The 21,911-nt window shown below is 55.6% G+C and overlaps 1 protein-coding gene and 1 long non-coding RNA gene across 2 annotated transcripts; one reads left to right on the top strand and one right to left on the bottom strand.

Annotated features, from left to right (window-relative positions):
* Positions 1–686: 686 nt before the first annotated feature.
* On the bottom strand, positions 687–14,586 carry LOC307114948 (uncharacterized protein). The gene is made up of 3 exons (XM_079797861.1): positions 14,466–14,586; positions 2,277–10,197; positions 687–842 (listed from the first exon to the last, which is right to left on the bottom strand). Exons 2-3 carry the CDS (start codon positions 3,483–3,485, stop codon positions 801–803), a joined length of 1,251 nt encoding a protein of 416 aa, XP_079653987.1. The 5' UTR covers positions 3,486–10,197; positions 14,466–14,586; the 3' UTR covers positions 687–800.
* LOC307114949 lies at positions 11,235–21,334 on the top strand. The gene is made up of 3 exons (XR_013815054.1): positions 11,235–18,180; positions 19,881–19,975; positions 20,193–21,334. It is a non-coding gene; the product is annotated as an uncharacterized lncRNA (long non-coding RNA).
* The last annotated feature ends 577 nt before the right edge of the window (positions 21,335–21,911 follow it).

Here is a 21,911-nt window from a genome sequence, read left to right as displayed (position 1 = left end):
TTGATGTGGTCAGGGGGTAGCAGGAGATTTCAAACTCAGGAAGCAAATCGTAATCTTCCACAGGCTTCTCTGGGATCAGCGCTGGGGTAAACCCATTACATCCCTGCCCTTTCATCCCCCCAGGACACCGGCTCCTCCAGGCTCCTCGGGTCTCAGAGATCCGAAGGGTTTGTCAGGTTTAGAGAGAGCAATAAAAGGGGAAGAGAAAGCAGAGCTCAAACCCCAGACCCCCTCCAGCACACGCAGCATCACCAGCAATGTCAGGGCATCTTTTTTTCCTTCTCTTTTAATCCTGGGCTCCCACAAAATGGGGATTACAGAGGCTTGGGGCCAGCGGCCTGCCCTGCCCCGGTTCTGAGCCCCTCTATCCTGGGAGCACCTGATCCTGCACATCTGTCTGTCGTCCTGCTCTGAGATCTCCGTGTGTGTGTGTGTGTGTGTGTGTGTGTGTGTGTGTGTGTGTGTGTGTTGGGGAAGGGGTGAGGAGCTGGCAAATTAAGCAGAGAAACCACTCAGCCCCCATAGCAGTGAGGGTTTAAGGCATGATTTGGATTGGTGAGGCACACAGCCAATACCTGTCAGGCCACAAACAGGTATGTCTCATTATTTTCTTTAAATTAAATCCAACTCAAGGGCTCTATCTGAAGAGAGGTGTGGGGTGGGGGATGGGAGTGCGCCAGGGAGCTTAATTTCAGTGCTATTCAGGCTTCCCCTTCACTCCCTCTTCCATGGTGCCTGGAGTCCTGGCCGTCTTGAGGATGGAGGTGTTGGCAGAGGCCTGTGGGTGCTCCAGACTGGTCTCAGATGAGGGGGACAACCTGGTCTCCAGAGGGTGGGGCAGCCTGTTGAAAGGGGATTCCAGGCAGCTCAGACTCCGCTCTAATCTTGGGAAAGTCCCCTCCACCTCCCCAGAGTCCCAGCAGGGGAACATCTGGCTGGCGGGCAGCATTAGGCCCTTGAAATCATTTGGTCTGAAATCAGGGGTGAGTTCATTAAATGCTTGACCAAATATAGCAAGCGAATTTTAAAAAATATATTTTTATTGATTTCAGATTGGGGGGGGGGGGGGAGAGGTAGAAACAACAATGATGAGAATCATCCATTGGCTGCCTCCTGCACGCCCACACCACCCTCACCCCAATCCAGCCAGCAACCTGGGCATGTGCCCTGATCAGAATGGAACCGTGATCTCCTGGTTCATAAATCGATGCTCAACCACGGGGCTACGCAGGGGACAGCAAGCTAATTTTTTAAAAAATATATATTTTATTGATTTTTTACAGAGAGAAAGGGAGAGGGATAGAGAGTTAGAAACATCCATGAGAGAGAAATATCCATCAGCTGCCTCCTGCACACCTCCTACTGGGGATGTGCCCGCAACCAAGGTACATGCCCTTGACCGGAATCGAACCTGGGACCCTTCAGTTCGCAGGCGGACGCTCTATCCACTGAGCCAAACCAGTTTGGGCGCAAGCTAATTTTTAAGGTGATAATTTTGTATGGCCCGCCAATTATGTTATCAATATCCAAAGGCCCTGGGCAGAGAAAAAGTTCCCCACCCCTGCAGAGCCCAGGTTTTCAGAAAGCACAGCCAGGAAGAGAGGTTATCTGTGGTCACCTGGAACGGGAATGGAAAACACAAAATTAACATCTAGGAAGCTATGCTGTTGGGTACTACGCTTGGCCTTTTACATGTATCTCCTTGTTTTGCCACCAAAGCCCCGCTGAACCGCTTGGCCAGCTCCGGTTCCCATGGGGAGGTTGAGGCGCGACAAGACCCAGGAGCAGAGCGGAGCTGCCAGCAGGGGGCTCCCGGCTCTGGCCTTCCTGGGAAGAAGCGCCAGCAGCGGCCGGGCTGGGACCAGTCCGAGGAAAGGGGAAAATTACTGGAGCTCCGAGGCGGGAAGGGCTGCGGGACTGGGAAGAAGGCACGGGAGTAGAGGCAGGCGGTCCGACTCGATCCCGGGGGCCATTAAAGCAGCCGGGGAGAAGGCGCCAAGGCCACCCCCTAAACCCCACCACCCGCCCGGGTGTCCTCCCGCTGGTGCGCCGGTGCCGCAGGCTGGTGCGGGCGCCGCAGGCTGGGGCGGGTGGCGCCACCGAGGGGCGGGCGGAGGGCGGGCCGGGGCGGGGCGCTGTCCGCTTGGCTCCCGGAGGTGGTGCAGGCGGGCGCTGGCCGCGTCCGTCCTCCGGGAGCCGTGGGGCGCGGAGCCTTCCTGATGTGTCACCAGCACGTGGAGCCCGCTCCGCCGCTCCAGCGAGCGGGCACAACTCACCCAACTTTCGAGAGATCTCCACACCTCGCTCCTCTCCCTGCTGCGCTGGGCTCGTGCGTGCGTCTTGGGGCAGGGGCGGCGGCCCCCAGGTCCCGGGCAGGTTGAGCGGGGAGATCCACCGCAGGGCGCACGGGACGTCGGGGTGTGCAGGGCCCGGCTCGCAGCGACTTCTCGACCCCCTCCCGGCCCAGCTCGGCCCGGCCCTACGCCCTGCGCCCCTCGGATCTGAGCGCAGGTAACGAGGCGGCGTGGAGCTGGGCCTCGCGTTGCGGCGTGGGATCTTGGCGAAGTTCCTGGTGTAACTCGTGCTCGCTGGGCTGCTGGGCTGCTGGGCGTGGGGTGGCCAGGTCCCCGCAACTCCCCTAGCCGCTCCCCTTGTCCTGTGCGGGGGGCGGGGGTGGCCTGGAAGCTGCCGCACGCCGAGCTTCGTCGTGTAACCCTTCCAGGGCTGGTTTCGGAGTCCGGCGGCCGGGGTTGGGCGGGGCGGGTGCCTTCTTCGGGGGACGCCGCTCGGAGGAAACCCGGAGCCTCGGCCGAGAGCGTGTGTTGAATAGCGTGCGGGCGTCTTGGCCGGCCCCAACCCGAGGGAGACGGTCTGGGGCGCGCCCGCACCCCGAACTCCGAACAACAAGACGGGCGGGAGTTGAGGGCTGGGTCTTTGCGGGCGAGATGAGGGTGTCGGTTCAACTGGCCTACAAAGTCCCAGTCCTCGGCTCCCGGGACCGGCGGCTCCTCCGAGCTCCCGGCCCGCGCGCGCGAGCTCAGCGCCCGGGCTGGGACCTGGACCCTGGCGGGCCGCCACCTCCCGGGTCCACGTTGGAGCGGGGCTGGCCAGGCGCGCTGGCCTCGGACTCGGTGCGGCGATTCCACGGCTCCCTGCGCGTCTCGGAAGCCACGGGAACGCGCTGGGAAATTCGAGTTGGTCACCGTGTGTGGTTCGTGTCCTCCGGGTGGAGGGAGATCCCCGCGGGGCCGACCAGGCGCGAGGGCGGAGAGGTGGCTCCCTTCTCCCCAACGGGCCACGCTGCTTCGCTGCTTCGCCCCCCAGGGCCTACCCCGCTGCGCATTCCGGGAGCGCGGCAACCTTGAGCTTGGGGGTAAGGAGGACCTCCTGGTTTCTAAGGAGTTGCTCCTGGGGAGATGGGACGCGATTCCGAGGTTTAGCCCCTGTAGACCCCGAAGCCCCCGTCCCTTCCTGTCCCCCACCATGATTTTTTTTTAAAAAGATACATCTTTGTGGGTGTGTTCCTAGTGGCGAGTCTTTTGTTCCCTGGCAGATGCCACAGAAGGCTGGCCCGCCCCGAGTTCTCTTCGGGGTTTATGCTGAGATTCCTTTCTTAAACCCTCTAGCCCAGCGATTTCCAACCGGCTGGCACAAGACTTTTTGATCTATGCAATACCTGACTATTTAGTCAGGGGCACTGACCTCTTTCCCTCGGGTTTGTCAAATAAAATAAAAAAAATGACAACCGCCTGGTGTGAGTGAATCAAAATTATACCTATTTTTTTGTCAGATCGGCAAAAAATATCATTTATGGTGTGCCGCAGGGGGTTAGTAATAATGTTATGTGTGCCATGAGACGGCAAAAAGGTTGACAACTGCTGTTCTACCCAATAACTTCACTTTTCTATCCCCTTCAAAGAAAACCCCCAGCAACCCCTGGGAGCCCCAGTCTGCTTGGTGGTGGGACTTCTATTTTGTATTGTGTTTTGGCTGTCAGGGCAGTGGGGGGTCTTGGAAACACACTGGGGAGCCGGCTGTGAGGTGACCTGAACTGGAGGAGGAGGGCACGTTGACAAAACAGCGCCCCTTGGTTCCCCTTCTTCTTGGCTTTGGAAAACAGGAGGGGTTTCTAGGTGTCGGCAGGAGGGGGGGGGGCGGGACCAGCTCAGCCAGGTTGGCCCACCTCTCTCGGAATTGTGCAGAGACTCATTCTGGAAGGTTTCTCCACAGTCTTCCCTGACGTCTGTGGGCCAGTGTAGACTCCACGTGGCAGGAGCCCTTCGGCACCTCTGTCTCCATGTTCGTGGCCGTGTGGGGTGCTGGACCTGAGGGGTCTGGAGGGGAGCCCCATGGGCTGTGGAGTCACTAAATGAAGCGGGGTTGGGTCCAGGAGCCCAGGAGAGGGCATGGCCCTGGATACTCACTGCAGTTGGCGCAGTGCGAGTTTGTCCTAAAGGCTCCCATCCGTGGAACGTGCAGGCGCCAGGATTACGGGAGAAAAGAATTTCGTTGGCTCCTTACTGAAGTGTGCATGCGTCTTGACCAGTTCTCAGTGTTGAGGCAAAGTTGTCTATGGGTGGACTGGGGGCGCTTCAAAGAGGAGGCCTTGCCCTAATTAAGAAAAATGCTCTCTTCGAAGCACTGAATCAGGCTGGGAAAACAAAGTTCTCCCTTTGAACCCATGCCTCTCCCGGCCCCCGGGAGTCAGTGTCTTAAATTAAATGAAGTGGAAATCTCCAGAATAAGGCATGGTCGTAAAACACCCGCAGACCTGGGCTGCGGCAATGAGACAGGGAGACACAGGAAAGCAAGCAGAGGTGGCTGCGAACAGAGGACAGGCCTGGGGACCTCAGTCTCCGGAAAGAAGGCGTGAGGAGCCTTGGCAGCGCCCCTGCCCTGGTCCAAGCCACAGGCAGCTTTCCCTCAGGCTGTGCCCCCTCCTCTGGGGCTGACCGGGTTTTAGGGATTTTTAGGAAGTGGCTTGGTGCTTCATTTCTTTGGGGGGAAGGGAGCAATTAGGTTTTTCCTTCTTGGGATTTTTCCTTTGCAAAATGGGATTGAATCGGTTACACAGCAGGCTGGCCTGCCCTCCTGCAGCTGATTTGTGCGTTGACTTAAGCCATTGTGTTTAGGAATTGTGTTTTAGTTGAGAGCTTTTTGATTTTGCTGTCCCTTTTGAATTCTCATAGCTTTCCTGGAGCAGATGCCTCCTCCCCGCCCCCCCCCCCCCCCCCCCCCATTCCTCTAAGATGGGCACCTCTAGGCTCTGTGAAGTCAGACTTGTTTGCCCGGGAGCCGGCTTCAGGAAGCAGCAAGATGCAAGGTGGAAAGCTGGTGGGAGGGAAGGGTTTTAACCAGATCCTGGGGGGACTCCTGAAATTCAGCTGGAGGCCAGGTCCTGCCTACCTGCATTCCCTCAACTCTTAAGTAAATTGCAACCTGGTGAATAATTAACCTCACCCTTGTAGCTGTTTTAGCTTTTTTTTTTCTTTTTTAAGAAAAAGATCCCAACCTATGAAAGATTAAAGATCAATTTTTGTCCAGGAGGATTGGCTTGACCTAGGAGGTGTTGGGAGAAGCCAACCCTCTCATCTCCACCCACCCCTGTCTTAGCAACTCCAGAAATTCTGAGACTTAAAAATCCCTCCAGAGTTTTGTTGGTGGCACTGGGGGGTGGGGAATGGAGAAGAGGGGGTGCTCTGAGCTGCGTCCCCAGATCTCCCTCAATGCCTCTTTGCCCAAAGCCAAGCTGTCTGAACCCTCTGTGTGGTTCAGGATTTGATTCTGTCCCGCAGTTGGTGTAGTGACAGCTTGGCCCTCATTCCTGCGCGGAGCTGAATCTGCTCCCAGGCCAGTTTGCGCCTCTCTGCGCGGGACGGTAAATATTTGTGGCCTGTCTCCGTTCTTTTACAGAAAAGAATAGCGCTCCTAATCGGTGCCATATCTAATGAAAGAGTTGTCAGAAGCAAGGGATCAGTTTGGGTTCCTTGGAGGGTTTTTCTCGAAGCAGCCCAGGGCGAGGGCCGTGAAGGTGGAGTTTGGGTCCAGATGTGCTGGGGTTGGAGTCCGAACTGCTCTTTGCCAGCTGGGTGGCCTTTGACAAGTAACTTCTCTGTGCCCATTTCTTCCCTGGTGAACGAGGGTTCTGATACCGACCTTGGAGACTTGTGGTGAGGCTTATATGAAAAATGTAGGCACAGCGCCTGGCACCCCACAGTAGACCTTTGACTGGTAGCCCTCATCCCTCCGCTCTCTTATTTAGAATCTGCCTGTGCGTACGTGCTGGTTGAGAAGGATGCAGAGTGATTGGGACTCAGGGCTTGTGGGTCTCTGTCGCTTGCTAGCGTGTGGCCTTGGGCAAGTTACCTAACCTACTGGCCACAGCGGCTTTGTAATCATAAGGCTGGGATAATGTCTGGGAACCCCTTCCCCCGAGTCTCAGGCCTCTTAGTTTTTACTGTCCACCAACCACGGCCGGGGACTGGGCCAGGCTGGGGTTCCAACCGTGGGTATGGGAGGGATGGCCTCTCGCTGCCCACGCCTTACCTCAGCCCTGAGAGCAGATGAGTAAGTAGTGTGAGTCCTCTGTGGTAGCTGAGGCTGAGGCAAAGCGGGGACAGGCTCTCCCAGGGCCTCACAGCTACGTCTGGTGCCCCAGGAGCCCGACGCCCAGCTTTCCAGGTGCGTCAGGGCCTCCCAGGTTGGGCGCCGGCAAGCTTGAGCTGTGGCACAGGCGGTGAACGGGCCTGGATTAGCCCTGGGTGTGCAGATGCGGCCACCTCGCCCATCTGCTCCGCAGTGCAGCCCGCCTGAAAGGCCCAAAGGTTCCGGTGCTGACACTGAGCACATTTCACGAAGGGTCCCCAGGAAAGGTGAGTTGCCACAGTTTGCTCTTGGATTGCTCGCTCACTGACCCAGTGGACAAGCTAAACACGCTCCAGTGGGACCCGTCAAGCAGGGTGCAGAATCGAAGGGATGGAGGGGTGGGGGAAGGAAATGAGTTGATATTCCAAAAAAGACTGAAGAGTGATCGTCATGGAAAAAAAAAATCAGAATTTCGTTGGACTTCCTTATACTTTAAAAAACATTTTTTTAAATTGATTTCAGAGAGGAAGGGAGAGGGAGAGAGAGATAGAAACATCAATGATGAGAGAGAATCATTGATCGGCTGCCTCCTGCACGCCCCACACTGGGGATCAAGCCTGCAACCTGGGCATGTGCCCCGACCGGGAATCGAACCGTGACTTCCTGGTTCGTAGATCGACACTCAACCACTGGGCCAAGCCCGCCTGGCTTCCTTATACTTTTTTTATGGCTCAGTGATGTTTTCATTTTGGATTTCAAATGGGAGGTGGAGATAGACCATCACCTTTTCCGTGCTTTACAGCCTCTAGTCTAGTCCCTCTCACTGGCCCTGGGCAGTGGGCAGGACGCAGAGACGGACACAGAGCAGGTGACTTCTCACCCACTGTGCAGCTCCCTTCCTCCTCCCTTTGGCACAGGGTGGGAATTTTGAAATCGCCCTGTAGCCAGACCCCTGGTGTTCGCTGCCCAGGAGAACTGGGGAGGGAGGTGCTATGTGGAAAGATCCACTGCCTGATTGCAACCTCAGCTCTGCCACTCTGGGCTTGGGGGCCCCCTTCGCTGTTCCCTGGGGCGTTGGCCCGAATCCAGCGTGCACCCCCGGAGAATCTGCTAAGACTCTGAGCCAGGAGGTGCAGAGAAGGGCATGCAGGAGGTTGGGACGTGGGGCTGTGGTTGGGAGGAGTCGGAGGGGGGAGGACTCAGAGACGTGCAGCTGGGAAATTTGGATCCATCTGTGAAGACTTTGTGGTTCATTCTCATGGAACTCACTTCCTCTCACTGGATTTCTGCCCTGGGGTGTGTGGGGTTCAAGGAGAAACACTGGCTTCTCCTTCTTGGTGACAGGCATACGTTCTGGTCTTCCCAGGCAAACGTTTAAGAAAGAACCCTCTAGCTCCGTGACTGGTGCAAGGTAGACCTCCCCTTCACCCCCCCACCCACCCTTCTGAAAGGCTTCTAGGCTCATGGCACCTGGCCTTAGGGGAGAGCCGGGCGGAAGGCAGAAAATGCTTTCCTGCATACGGCGGGCGGGCGGCAGGCGCAGGGTGTTAACCTGGCGCCTTCTCGGACTCCCTGGGTGCCCTCGGGCCAGTGGTGTGCCTCGCTGAGACTCAGTTTCCCCGTGTGTGATAATGCATGCCCGCGTTGAGGGCGTTATGAGAGTCCTGTGTGAGATGGCCGGGCCTGTGGTAGCAGGGAGTCCGTGGTAGCTGTTCTCAGGGGACCCCACAGTTCATCCCAGGGCCTGTGGGGCCCGTGAAGCAACCCCAGGGAGGTCAGGGAAGGACAACCTGGGCCTGGCAAGCCTGCCTGCTGGCCTCACGTCTGGGAGAAAACTTTGGAGGAAAAGCACGTCTTTGCTGTGTACGCTGGGGAGTGTGTGTGTGTGTGTGTGGGGGGGGGGGGGGGAGAGGGGGTTCCTGCTCCCTTAGAGACAGGCCTGGGCCAGACATCACCCACTTTTCCAGGGGTGGGTTCATGCAGTCACTGGGGGGACAGGTTAGTGGGAGAGTCAGGGCAACATTCTCTTGAATGTCTTCCTACTCGAGCTTGCTGTTTTAAGCTTAAGAACATGAAAAAAAAAATTTTTTTTTTTTTTTTTAAAGAAAATGTGTCTTTGCTTTTGGAATTTCGAGGGCGATTAAACAGTTTCTTGGAAGCAGGACTTTGTATATAAGCAAAATGTTGGTCTCCAACTCGCCTGGGCTGACCACTGTCTATGTGGGAAAAGTCAGCCGCTTGCTCCCAGCTGGTGAGTGCGGAGGGCTCACCCTCCCCTGGCCCAAGGCTTCCCCCCCCATCCCCCCCCCCCCACCTGTGTCTGGTGATAGCAGGCGTTGATTGTCACTCAGGTCTGGGTGCCCGCTAACCTTGGCCAGATCGCTGAATGTTAAACCAGCTGGCAAAATATCACATTTCGACAATGGGCCTTTTCTCTGTAGATGGGGGTGGCGGGGGGGGGCAGTGCTGGGTGCTAGAGAGCCTCTTAGGTGTGGACAGGGGCAGGGTCCAGGATCCCGACTTTGAATGTAAGGGGTGGGGATGGAGCTGGGGGCCTGCTCCTTAAAATAGAAGTCGGCCCCCAAACCAGCACCCCCCCCGCCCCCCATTTCCAGAGCCTGAGTGGGGGAGGGGCTGCTGCCAACCTGGGAAGGCTCTGGCATCTTCCCTTTCGTCCTTTGGGTGGATTTTGTTGTAATTAGACAAGTTGTGACAAATACCCATTGCCCTTTGGCTGGGGAGCTGTGCCTGGAAACCCAGCCTCCTTCACTGGGGAGCCATCATTAGGCAACAGAAGAGTTCACGGGCCCTTGATTCAATAAAGACCCTTTTATGATGTTGATTTTTCCCAGAAAAATATTACCACTTTGCCCCGTTTACTGCATTTAGATGTGTAATCATATTAGACGAAGCCGCCCCGGGGACTGAGGTTACGTAGTTAGGGTTTTCACCAAAGCCTGTTCCCCCGGCTTCAGAGCAAAACTGTGTCCTTGGGAAATAAAAAAAAGAAAGAAAGAAAGAAAACAAGAAACGTTTTGGAGGATTTTCTCTCTTGGCATTTAAAGGACATGGTCTTCCATCAGGGTGAGAAGTGACCCAGGATTCAAACCAGAAAGTGAAACTGATTCCCGGCCAGGGTCAGTGCAGCCACGCGCCTCGCAGGGGGCTGGAGGGAAGGCGGGATCCGCCTGTGTCCTCTCCACCCGGAGCTCTGAGTTCCCAGCATGTGTCCTTGTCCCCCGTGATGGCGGGACTGCAGGTGGCAGTTCTCTGCCTCTCCCGGCAGGCAGCCCCCACCAAAGGTAGTGCTGGAGGCCTCCGGCAGCTTCCCGGGCTTGGGAGGGTTCACCCAGTCCCTGCCCACGGTCACTAGACACACCTCCCAGGCATTTGGCATCCCGGTCCCCTCCCCACACAGCCATCCCCTCCTAACTTACCCCCAGAGGACACTGTTGGGTCAGGCGAAAAAACCGTTTCCCCATCCCTCAAAAATCTTCCCAGTTCCAGGGTTCGGTAGAGATCCTCAGTGGAGTCCAGAACCTCTTTCCCAATTTGGGGGTTTAGAAATCTCAGGCACGGAGGAAATTTCTGGGAGTCCTTCGTAGGAGTGCTCTATTAAGAAAGAGAGAGTAGGACATTTCAGAATGCTAAAAACAGGGTGCATTAAAAAGGGGGGAACCCATTTAATTCCAGGGTGTCTTGATGGGCGTCGTTACTGAAATATCTTTTCAGAGATCATCCTTTAATGCAGAAGAGCTGCATTTTATAGCAGGTGGTTCGTCTATTTATGGATGGTGTGTATTAAGGTAGTTTTTCAGTATGACTATCTTAAACTTTGAGGTGAATTTTTAAAATTCTATATATTTCCATTACAGTTGACATTTGATATATTAGTTTCAGATGAAACCTTTATTTTTTACATTTTTAATTAATTCTTTATTGTTGAAAGTATTACATTACATATGTCCCCTCCCCTCCCCCCGCTCCTGCCCTCTCAGCACAGGCCCTCACCCTCCTGGATATTTTACACTTTTTGGAAGAAGTGCTATTAAACTATATATATATACACACACACACACATATATGTGTGTGTATATATATATACATATATGTGTATATACGTGTATATATAAAATATATTTTTTGTTTATTTCACTCTAAGGAGTATAATTACCACATATGAAACCAGATTATACAGTTAGTACATTTTTCTAATTAGCTGTCAGAAGTTTGCAATGAGATAAATTATTTTAGATTTCCAAATGAAACTTAGATCACAGGGAGGCTCTGAGGAAAATTAACAGGGGTTTTTCGTTTTGGCTACCACCCACTCACCGCTCCCCCAACACCCGATGTGCTTGCCCGTCGGGCAGCAGCAGGGACCAGAAAATGTTTTTATTGTCCTCGTCCCGGGTAAATGGAGTTGGAAAAATTACTTATGTTGGCTCTTCTCTGCCCCTGACCGTGGAGCAGGCAGACAGGTGTGTTGCTACATTTTTCAGTAAGAATGGTGGTAGCTGTTCTTTGGATAAGAAATCCTGGGGACGTGAGTTCATTCAGTTCGTATTTTCTGTGTGCCTTGTGTATGTGTGTGTGTGCGGGGCGGGGGGGGGGTGGCCCCCGGGGCAGTCTGCGGGGGGGCAGGGGGATGTCCAACCGACACCAAGGAACAGAGTGCAGACCCAGCGTTCACACTTGTAACTGGTACAGACCCACAATCCTTCATCCGAAATTCTGAACTCCAAAAAACTACGAAAACCAAAGGTCATTTGGAAACAAGTTTTGTGGGGAAACCTGACCCAAACTGACGTGAGACTCCGCGTAGTGTAGTCTTTATTTATCTCGGTGAGTGTGAATAGTCATGGGTCTCGCTGCAGAGACAGTAATGCGTTTGATGATGGTGCTGCCCTGCTGGGTGGGGTGTTGTATACTATGTGGTATGTGTACTACGATGCTTTCTAAAACCTGGGAGATTCTGAAAGGGTAGGGGTAACAGAGCAGCCCTGTTGCAGGAGCATCAACATAGTGAAGACGGCGGCAGCTCTGTGCCAGAGACTGGGGGCAGACTTGCAGCTGGCCAGGGCTTTGCTCCTTCCCTCTGGGAGCAGCCTGTGGCTGAAGGAGGGGCCAGCTGAGCGGGGGGCCTGGGAGCCCTGCCCCCACCGGGCCTTGAACTCCATGAAGGCTCAGCCAGTCTTACTCACTGTCGTCTCCTCGGTGCCCACCGCATGCTAGGTGCTGAGTGAATGCTATACTGGTCAGAGCCGGGGGTCAGCAAACATTATTCGTTAAGGGCCAGACTTTAAATAGTTTAGGCTTTGAGGCCCACGGGATCTCCGTTGCAACTCTTCTGCTCTGCTGTTGTGGCGTGAAAGCAGCCATAGAGAATACATAAATGAGTACCCTTGTGTTTTAATAAAACTTTATAAAAACAGGCGGAGGGCCTGGTTTGGGGCCACAGTCTGATGACTCCTTGTGAGAAGGATAAATGGGTCCTTAACCATAGACTCTTTTCTTCCCCGTATGTTAGCCCTGCTATCTGCATGCCTGTCTGACTCCCCCCTGCAGCCCCCACAGTGGAAGTAGATGTTGCAGCTGTAATGCCAGCGTTCACCCCTGGCTCAGGCTCTGGGCAGCCTGGAAATGGGGGCCAGGGAAGGCGCTGCCCTCCCCGGCCTGGCCTCGACAGTGGGAGTGTGCATTCGTGTGGGCAGATGCATTCAGGCGCCGATCCAGCCTGGCTGAGGGGCACTCAGACCTCCACCCACTGATGAGTTTTGGGGGCTGAGCCAACCCCAAGGAATACTGGCCACCAGCACCAGGCCAGCAGGCCTGGAGGGTTTGCAGAGCATGGTGCTGACGGGGTGAGAGTGAGGGTTTAAGAGCCAAGGTGTTCTTAGCAAAAGACTTTCTGGCGGAGAGATTGGTTATCGTAAATTCAGGGGCTCTGGTGGATGAGATTCAGGTCTCCAGGCTTTGTTCGCCCCAGGTCTGATTGGCAGCGAGTCCAAGAAGGCTTTCCGCTTCAGCCAGGCCCGCTAGCTCCCACCTCCACGGTGAGCTGGCCTGGGGCAGGACCCTGCAGAGCCCAGCCCCCTAAGCTGAGTGCTGGGAGTGCCAGCATCCCTCTGCCCAGCCCCACCCAGCTCTCTGTGCCAGGGACGTTGGCCCCTAACTAGAAGCGGACCTGGCTCCTCAGGCCCTGGGGCCAGACCCTCACAGCCAGCCCCAGCCTCAGGCCTTGTATGTGCCCGGCGGCTTCTCTGTCGGAGCGATTCCCCAAGTTATTTCGGGACTACTGCCCGACCACCTCCTTCCCCAGTCAGGGTGGGAATGGCTCAGAGTTTCCTTTCTAGAGCAAATTCCCAATAAGGGTGATATCTGAACTGTGCAGAGTGGAGCCTGCTCACTCTGCAGCCGCCCCTGGAAATCCTGAGGGCTTTTCAGCCCCCCAGCAGAAGGGGGCAGCTCCTTGCTCATCGATGTGCTCGGCAGAAGCCGGGCAGAGCCAGGGCTCAGGGAAGGCCCGAGGAGCTGGGCTGGGGACTGGCGTGTTTGGTGATGGGTTAACTCGGTTGTCAGAGCCAAGCCCAGGTGGGTCACCTTTACCCACTTAGCACGGCACGGGGATGGGAGAGCCTCTGACCATAACCTGCAACAGCCCTGCTGACCTCACCTTGTTACTGAGCCCCTAGGCCAGACACTGCCTATACCATGGCCATAAGGTGGCCCAGAGCAGTGGTTCTCAAACTCGGGTGTCTCTGAGAACCACTTGAGGAACCTGTTAGGACTGCAGACTCCCTAGCCCCCAGCCAACCTCAGGGGCTCCAGAATCGGCATTGTTACTAGGTGTATGTGATGCAGGTGTCCCCCAGGACCATGCTGCCTGGGGGCGGATAGGTAAAGCAGTGTGATGATGAGTGTGCCCGGAAAAACTCCCAGAAGAGGTGAGTGAATCTTGAAGAACAAAGCAGGGGATGGTCATGATAGCTTACCCAATCAAATGCTTCGTACCAGGCACCCTCTCAGCCTCTGATGGGAATGAACTCATTTAATCCTCCAACAACCCCATTGATCTCAGAAAGGACCAGACTGAAGCCCAGAGGGGTGGGGCAGCTTGCCCAAGGTTCTGTGGCTGGTTCGTGGTGAGCCGGGTCTCACCCTCTTACTCCGTCCCACTGCGTTGGGGCCCTGGCACCAGCTCACACGGAGGCTGTGCAGGCGGGGGCTGTGGAGTAGGGAAAGCATGATGCGGTGGTGTTGCTGAATGGCTCAGATCCTACTGTGCGTGGACAGCTTGGGGTTTGCTGGTGGCGTATATGGCCGTGATCTCGGTTAGGGCAGAAAACTTTGGGTGAGGTGACAGTTGCCATAATGTCGTTTTGAGAGGGCTGAGGCCATGGCTGTGGTTCCCAGCATGTTTCCTCGCCGTCTGAACACGACAGGGCCCGGGGTGTGGAGTGAAGGTGCAGGGCAGTGCTCAGGAAGCAGCCAGGGGGAAGAATTCTCCATGGCCAGAGCCCTGCCCAGCCCTTGGGTCTGAGGGGGAAGGGGAAAGATGCTGGGAGAGGGACTCCGCTCTCCTTAAGGAGCCAGCTAAGAGCTTTGAATACTTCTTCCCTTTAGTTCTCACATCCCCCTGCAACCTGGGCATATCTATTCCTACTTACAGGTGTGACGGCAGAGAGAAGGCTGATAAGCAGATAGTGGGGCCACCCATGTTCCGAGTGGCCTCGGGTCCTGCCACACAGCTGGACCAATGACCAGGCCCCAAGGGTACGGTGCCAGTCTGGGTGGGGCGGCTCCTGGTGGTCAGCTGGGCAGATTCCAGCCCCACCTGGGCTCAGGGTAGAATGGCCTGGCGTCAGGGGACAAGTTACCTGTCAGTGGGTGGCATTCCTTGTGGTGGAGCTCAGAGGAGTCCGCGTCCTGGGTTCTGCGGACTGGCCTCCTGGTCGGGGCCCCTGATGCTGGGAATTGAGCTTCTGCTGTCCGGAGGACCTGGGGGCAGAGGGGAGCTCGGCTTAGAGGAGGACCCTAGATCAGGCGTGGATTCCGGAAGCCCTTTCAGCCTCTCATAAGCAGCACAATCGGTCACAGCCCCGCCCCTGTGTTGTTGGCCACTGACCATCCCCTCACCGCACCCCAGTGTCTTCCAGCCCGCACCTCCCGGCTCACTGATTTGGACCTGGAAACACACAGAAGTCTTTGCTCAGCATAGGCTGTTTGGTGGAGGAGGGGGAGTGTCTGACTTCCGACTGCAGCCCCTGGGATGCTGTTGCCTTCTGCGGAGTGGAGCAGAGGGCGGGCTGGGCTCCCCCAGACCGTGCTGCTTCCCGGTTTGCAGCCTCTTGCCTCCCACCGGGGACAGAGGGTTCGTGACCCTAAGCTTTGCAGGATCAGTGCCTTTGGATGTGACAGAGCTGAAATGCCCTCACTTCCTCTTATGCTTTTTCTTTGAAATGGGAGAGACGGTAGTGGCCTCCTGGGCCCATTTTACAGACAGGGTGACTGAGGCCACGGCTGCTGGAGGGAAGCTGAGCCAGGGCCGGTCCCTCTCAGAACCTTGTGTCTTTAAGCTCTTGTTTTAAGAGGGTTTAGGGAGAGGAGCGGCTGGTGTCTGGCTGGGGTCGGTCTTCGGGGCACCTCCCAGGGTTCTCTCTCCTCCCTGAACCAGGCCTGGCATCTGGGGAAGTTAGCGCCGGCTCTCTTCTGGTTGCGCGTCGGTGTCGGGCCCGGGACTGTCCCTTAGGAGGTGGGTCTCTGCCTGGGAAGACGGGGCCCGACACCCCCCCTCCCGGTCACACTGATGCTCTGGTTCTTGGGCTGCCCTTGTCCACTTGCGATTCCGCCAACACTCTGGTCCACGGCTGCCTGTGGGCGGGGCAAAGGCTAGTCATTCCTGGGCGTGCCCTGGGCAGTGAGGCCGGCCACTGGCCAGACCAGGCATTGGGGAAAAGGGTGCCGCTGTGGAGACCCGCGGCCCCCTACCCGGCAGAGTGTCCCCTGAGCGGTGGGGAGGTGGGCCAGGGTCAAGTGAGGGGACACCATCTTCACTCACCTGCCAGCCAGTCGCCTGCGGACTCTCCTGGAGCAGCCAAGGACAGCAAGAAAAATAAGGGACTTTCAGGGGCAGCTGTGTTTTCTGACTCAAGTCATAATGCCCCTAAAAATCCTTATTGCTCTTGCAGTGGGCATCGGGCAGTGGCTGGCAACCCACCCCTCACCACCGGGCCGCTAAGGGATGGGAAGGGCTCCCAGGGGTCCAGTTGAGACTTGCTGATGATTAAAACGCTTTCGTTGGGCCGATGCATTGCCTTGCATATGTTTTTACCATTTTTTTTTTGGTGGAGGATTGGGCATCCAGCTATTCCTGCATGCATTGGAGAGTCTCCTGGGCGTGTGTGGGTGAAGGTTCAGAAGGGCCCAGCTGCACGTGCAGGGCACGAGGAAGGGGGCGGCCTTGGGGCCAGGTCGGACGAGGGCCACAGTGTTGGGCTGGCCGGGTGCCCACTCTCCTGAGAAGCTGGAACCGTTGAGGGGCCCCTGGGCAGGAACTTGCGCTGTGTTTTAACACAGAAAGAGCCCCAGCCCACTCCCTGAGACCCAGTGAGCTGGCCAGTTCGCAAACACGCTTGCAGTGGGTTCAAGGTCCCCCTCCCCGCTAAGGCGACCCTGGAGCTTGCTGGGTGTTTTCTATCCCTATTTCACTTCCTGAATCTCCTCCATTCTCAGTAGGTCCCCCAACCCCACCTTTTCTATCCCACCCCACAGATATTTGGTTAAACAGCCAAATATCAATTTGTGACATGCCCCTCCCCCCCGCCCCCCCCCCCCCCTCTTAACCCAGGAACACCAGTCCACAAGCATGTCACCAATCCGTCCTGACTGCTGTGCCTGGGTTGGGTGGGTGTGGTCCCATGCACCAGAAAGTCCCTGGTTCGATTCCCGGTGAGGGCACATACCTAGGTTGCAGATTCAGTTCCTGGTCTGGATGCATACGGGAAGCAGCTAATTGATGTTTCTCTAAAAATCAATGAAAACATTTTTTTTAAGTCACCAAATCCCACAGCAACAGAAGCTTCCTGTCTAGCTGAGGCTGAGCACTGGCCTGCCCGTGGATGGACAGACGAGGCAGTGAACAGGCAGCAAGCCCCATCTCGTGTCCCGTTGACCGTACAGGTCCGCAGGGGAGATTCACCCTCCAGGTATTTCTCAGGTTCCCTCCCAGGTGCCGACTCGAAAGCTCTCATCACTCAAGAAGACCATATGTGGAACCTTGACCGCCATGATCCTCATTCCTGGCCAGCCAGGCCCCTTGCTGCCCGGGCCCCGGTCGGTTGTCTGAGCCTGCCTCCACACCGGCTCTCCCAGACAGTTTCTAAGGGGCTGGATTTGCACCGGATCCTCCTCGTTTTACTGCCCAGGGGGCGGGGCAGCTCCAAGGTAAAGTTATCCAGGGACTGTGGGAGCAGTGTTTATCCCTCCCTGGTAAGCGGTAGGTGGAGCTTTCGTGGAATGAGATTCTCACAGATTACAATGGACACAGGGTAATACACCGCGTCCCATCCTCATCAGCTAAGCATTTGCTAACTTCAAATTAATTGTCCCTGTGGCCCCTCTGACCTGCCATCTCCCCCAAAACTCCTTGTTCCTGAGCGTGCTCTTCAGTCTTTACCCCAAAGAGACACTATCAATTTTTGAAAAGGCAATACATCAAAAATAAAACAATACTGTTCCCCCCCCCCCTTCCCCGCACCTCCCGCGTTACCAAAGAACTGCCTTGCATGGTAGAACATTTCAAAAATACTAAAGGATGAAAAAGGCTCATACATGCCCATAGCTGGGGATAATGTCTGCTAATGAAGTATATCCTTCCAGCATTTTCCCCCTGTGCATGTACACCCCCATCCAGTTAGCAGGACTGGGGCTTTTAAAACGGGCGAGGCTCGTCACCCATTTGAGTGATGGCGCTGTGCCCCTGGGAGCCAGAAGGTCTCTGTTTTCTCTTTGCCAAGGGGGCTGGTGGGCCATGGGCTGAAGCATGCCTCCGGCCAGGGAGCTCAGAGACCTGGTTGGGGGTGTTGGAGCAGCACTGGGTCTCTCCAAATGGATGAAGTTGTTGGGGAGGATGCTAGAAACGTGGGCTGTTGCATTGCTTCTCCACCTCAGTCACCCAAGACTCACTGAGAGAGTCTTAACACACACTCCACGGCCCAGGCCCCCCTCCGACCACTTGGCTCTGAATTGTCGGGGGTTGTCGGGGCAGCTGGGGTAGGTATCTGTGTTTGTTTTCCGGATGGTCCTCGGCTGATGCTGTTAAGCAGCCAGAGCCCTCTCCGCTATCTGCCCACAGTTAGAGGCAGGAGAAGGCTGGCTCCTCCAGCTGTGCCCCCAGAGGCCGATCAGGCGATGTGACCATTTGCAGTTGGCAGACTTTCACTTCCTGTCTCTTCTCGGCTGCTCAGCGTCATCCTTTGATCCTCATTTTACAGAGGACAGACCGAGGCCAAGGAGATCAGGAGGCTGACCCGAGGACACACAGCCAGGATGTGGCAGAGGTGGGGTTGAGGTCTGCGGCTCCTGACTCCCAAGGTCAGTGCTCTATCAGTAATTGTTATTTGTCATTAGCTTATGTAATTATAACAAGCATATCAGTGCTTGCTAACACTTAGGTTACTGTGACGATGAAATACTGGGGGTGGGAGGGTGGGTGCCTCACAGGGAGACTGGGGGGTTGTCCCTCAGTTTCCCCAGTGCTGCATGCAGTGGCCAGCCTGGACCCACAGCCTGCCCCACTCAGCCCGCTGCACTGCCGAGGATCTGGGGAGGGCAGGGTTTAGCCCCATTTTCAGAGCATGCAAGGGGCACGAGGCCCCCGGTTCCCTGCTCGCTGCCTGGACAGAGGCGTCTCAGGAGCACAGCCTGCGTGGGGCTTGCTCGCCTGGGCCCTGCTCCAAGCTGGCGGCCCTTAAGGATCAGGACCCCTGCTGGGGTACGTAGGTCTACAGAACGCTGTGCCTGCCCCTCCCTCTTTCTACAGAGCTGGACTCCCAGGAGCTGAGGGTCAGCTGGGCAGGATGCCAGTGCAGGGAACTAACGGGCAGGCTCATTGTCAGCTCCAGGAAGCGGTCGGCGGTGCCCCGGGCAGGGCTGCAGGCTGGAGGGCCAGCGTGCCGCGGACATGGCGGGTGGAGACAGGAGGTGGGAGCCCAGAACACCACTTTCCCAGAGCCCAGCGGCTTCCTTTGGCAGGGAGGGCCGGGCGTTGGCCACACCTTCCCTCGCTGGGCCTTGGCTCTCTCCTTCCTCAGTCTGGCTCTCGCCCTGCTCCCCGCCCAGCTCTCTGCGGCAGAGTGCACACTCTTGGCAACAACACCCATTTAACCTGCTTCCCAGAAAGCCGGATGGCCAGGCAGGCCGACTCAGCCAGCCCCGTGATGGAAAACAGGGCGGTGGGCCCCACTCAGGCTTCTCTTGCCCGTATTCCTTGGGGGCTGGGTTGGGAGACAGTTCTGCACGGCCTTGGCTTCCCTAGGTCAGGAATAATCTCAGCTCAATGAGCAGCCTTGAGCAATCAGGCTGAGCCACGAGCTTGGAGCTCCTGGAATTGGGGCCGGGCCGGGGAGGCAAGCCTTTGCCAGGAGTCTGATCCAGGGCAGCCACTTGGCGGGGGCCCTGGGTAGAACCCCGGCGGGGGCCCTGGGTAGAGCCCCGTCACTTTGAGCCTGTTGCCTCATTGGGCACAATAGTGCCCGTAGGAAGGTGCTACACTGTAGGCTTATTCAGACTATAGATATGAAGTTGTCGCTCCCTTTCCCTCCCCTTCAACCAAGAACTCTGGGTGGTGTCCCGCATGGAGAAGATGCTCCCTTAACGCTAGGTGCCCTGCTCAGGAAGTGAGGTTTGAGTGTCAGCGTGCTGGATGGCACCTGATTATCCTTGCTCTCTGAAGGGATCCCCTGTGGTCAGCTTTCTCTTTGGCCTTCCTGCCCAGACCCTGTGAGGATGGTGGTTCTCAATGGATAAGCTATCGTCCTCACCCCTTTGCCCTGCATTCTGGCCCACAGAGGCATCCTTCACCTCAAGTTCATCCTACAAGTCCAGATGCTCGGTTCCAAAGCATTCCCTCTGGGCCTGGGCCAGAGTAGCTGCTACCGAGCTCCTCCCACTCCACCCGCCCACCTCCTCGGGGTGCAGACAGCCCAGCACAGGCGGGAAGGGCTTTCTGTTTGGCGTGGCTGGTGGGGAAGAGATTAGCACTTGATTTCTGTTTTGACTCTTGTATCTAACAGGCAGAGCCCTGTGACGTCACAGAAAAGCAGCCTTGGACCTCGAATGAGTTTGGGGCCTGTCCCTGAAGACCTGGCCACTGCAGAGGTGCCTGGAGGTAGGAATAGTGGGTGACATTGCCCCTGGGTATGTGGAGAGAGGTGCTGGCCAGCATCCATGGCCCTTCTGACAATACCTGTCTTTTTCTTCAGAGGGTCACCCCTCCCCCACCAAGTACCCTTGGGGTTCAGATGAGGCCAGTCCTACCCCCAGGCTTGAGAGGCAGGCATGGGTCCCAGGATGGACACTGAGACTTCCCCTTGGGACTTTTGCAGCAACTAATGAGGAAAGAGGCATTCGGTTTTTGTGGGAGTTGCCAAGTGGACAGAAGTTGCCAAGGTTGGAACTGCTGGTGGCCATCCTGTTCTCTGCTTGAGGATAAAGCCAACAAGGAGGAAAGAGAAGGCGAGTGTATTCTATCCAGACATCAGTAAGCCCCTGGATCAAGCCATGCCTGAAGCCAGCTGCACCCCTGGACTAACCTGATTATGTGAGCCAATGCTGTTTTTCCCCAACACTATCTGGAGTTGGGTTTCTATCATAGAAAGGGTCCTAAGAAAGGCAATGCTGTTCTTTGATGTCATTTTTAGAAAGTCAACATTGAGGTATACTTTACATGCAATAGATTTCACCCATGTTAAGTGTCCAATTCATAAGTAGTGACACCCTTGTAACTATCACCAGCATTCAAGTTCCCCCCTTCCCCTTTATGGCACATATTCCCAAGTCCAGAGAGCCACTGACCTACCTATATTCTAATGGTTTGCTTTGCCTTTTTAAGAATTCCATATAAATATCACATAGGGTGTTCTCTCTTGTGTCTGGCTTCTTTTAGTCAACAGGGTTTGGAGATTTATTCATGTTGTTGCATGTGCCAATAGTTCATTCCTTTTTGTTGCCAAGTAGTGTTCTATTGTATGGATGTACCACAGTTTGCTTATCCATTTATAGGATGATGACCATTTGAACTATTTCCAGATTTTGGCTATTATGAATAAAACTGTTACAACAGTCACGTACAAGTCTTTTGTGTGGGTATGTGTTTTGATTTTTATGTCTAGATGCCAGTTCCAGTCTCATTTTATAGTCTGAAGAAACAGGTTCAGAGAGGTAGAAGAGGTAGAATGACTTGTCCAAGGTCACACAGCTGATGGGCCCCGTGGTGCCCAAGAATGGTGGCTGCTGGGAAGGACTGTCGAGATGAGCTGTAGCCACGGTCCTCACCTTTTCATCCCCCTCGACCGATGTTGTTTTTCCCGTATGGATACCACGGTTTGAAAGATTGCATCTACTAAACGGACTTCATTCATAAAGCCACCATCCACTTCCCCAAATGTATTTCTTAAACTTGTAAAGACGAACTACGTGTCTGAGCTGACAATTACTGGAGCAAGCTCGGATGAAGTCATGGAGTTGAGATCCAGCCAAAACATGAAGATCTTTTTTGTCTTTTTTTTTTTTTTTTGTACATGGGACCAACAAATCATGGACCCATCCCAGAAGTCCAGAGGATGTCAAGTTGATAACTCCCAATTTAGTCCAGCCTCTCATCTCACAGGTGCTTCAGCCAGGTCTCTCTGCTCAGGTAGCCCTTGGAGACCAAGGAGCGTGTTTTCCTGATGCTCATGTAGTGACCTTACCGTGGGCCACATCCCTTGGGACTCAGTCTCCCCTGGGTCCAACTGTGCTGAGCCCACCTGCAGGCCTTCCAGTTTTGTGAGCCAATACATCCTTTCCTTCATCTGAGGCAGCGTGCAATGGAGAGTCCAGGCTAACACAGCTTAGCCAGGACAGCACCCCCAAATCCCCCCAGGCAAGATCAAGACCACCAGTCCAGCTGACCTCCTAGGGGTCAGACACTACTCAGTGCTTTACATGCATTATCTCCAGCCCTCTCAGCAACTCAGGCGACAGACTGTTACTCCCTTTTCACTAGGAGGGCAACTGGGGCACGGAGAAGTCACAGCACGAAGCTAGAAGGTGGGTGTATAGCA

Source organism: Cnephaeus nilssonii (genome assembly GCF_951640355.1).
Source record: "Cnephaeus nilssonii genome assembly, chromosome: 19".
Taxonomy (NCBI): Eukaryota; Metazoa; Chordata; class Mammalia; order Chiroptera; family Vespertilionidae; genus Cnephaeus; species Cnephaeus nilssonii.
The sequence above is the reverse complement of the archived record's forward strand: the minus strand, read 5'-3'. Positions and strand labels throughout refer to the sequence as shown.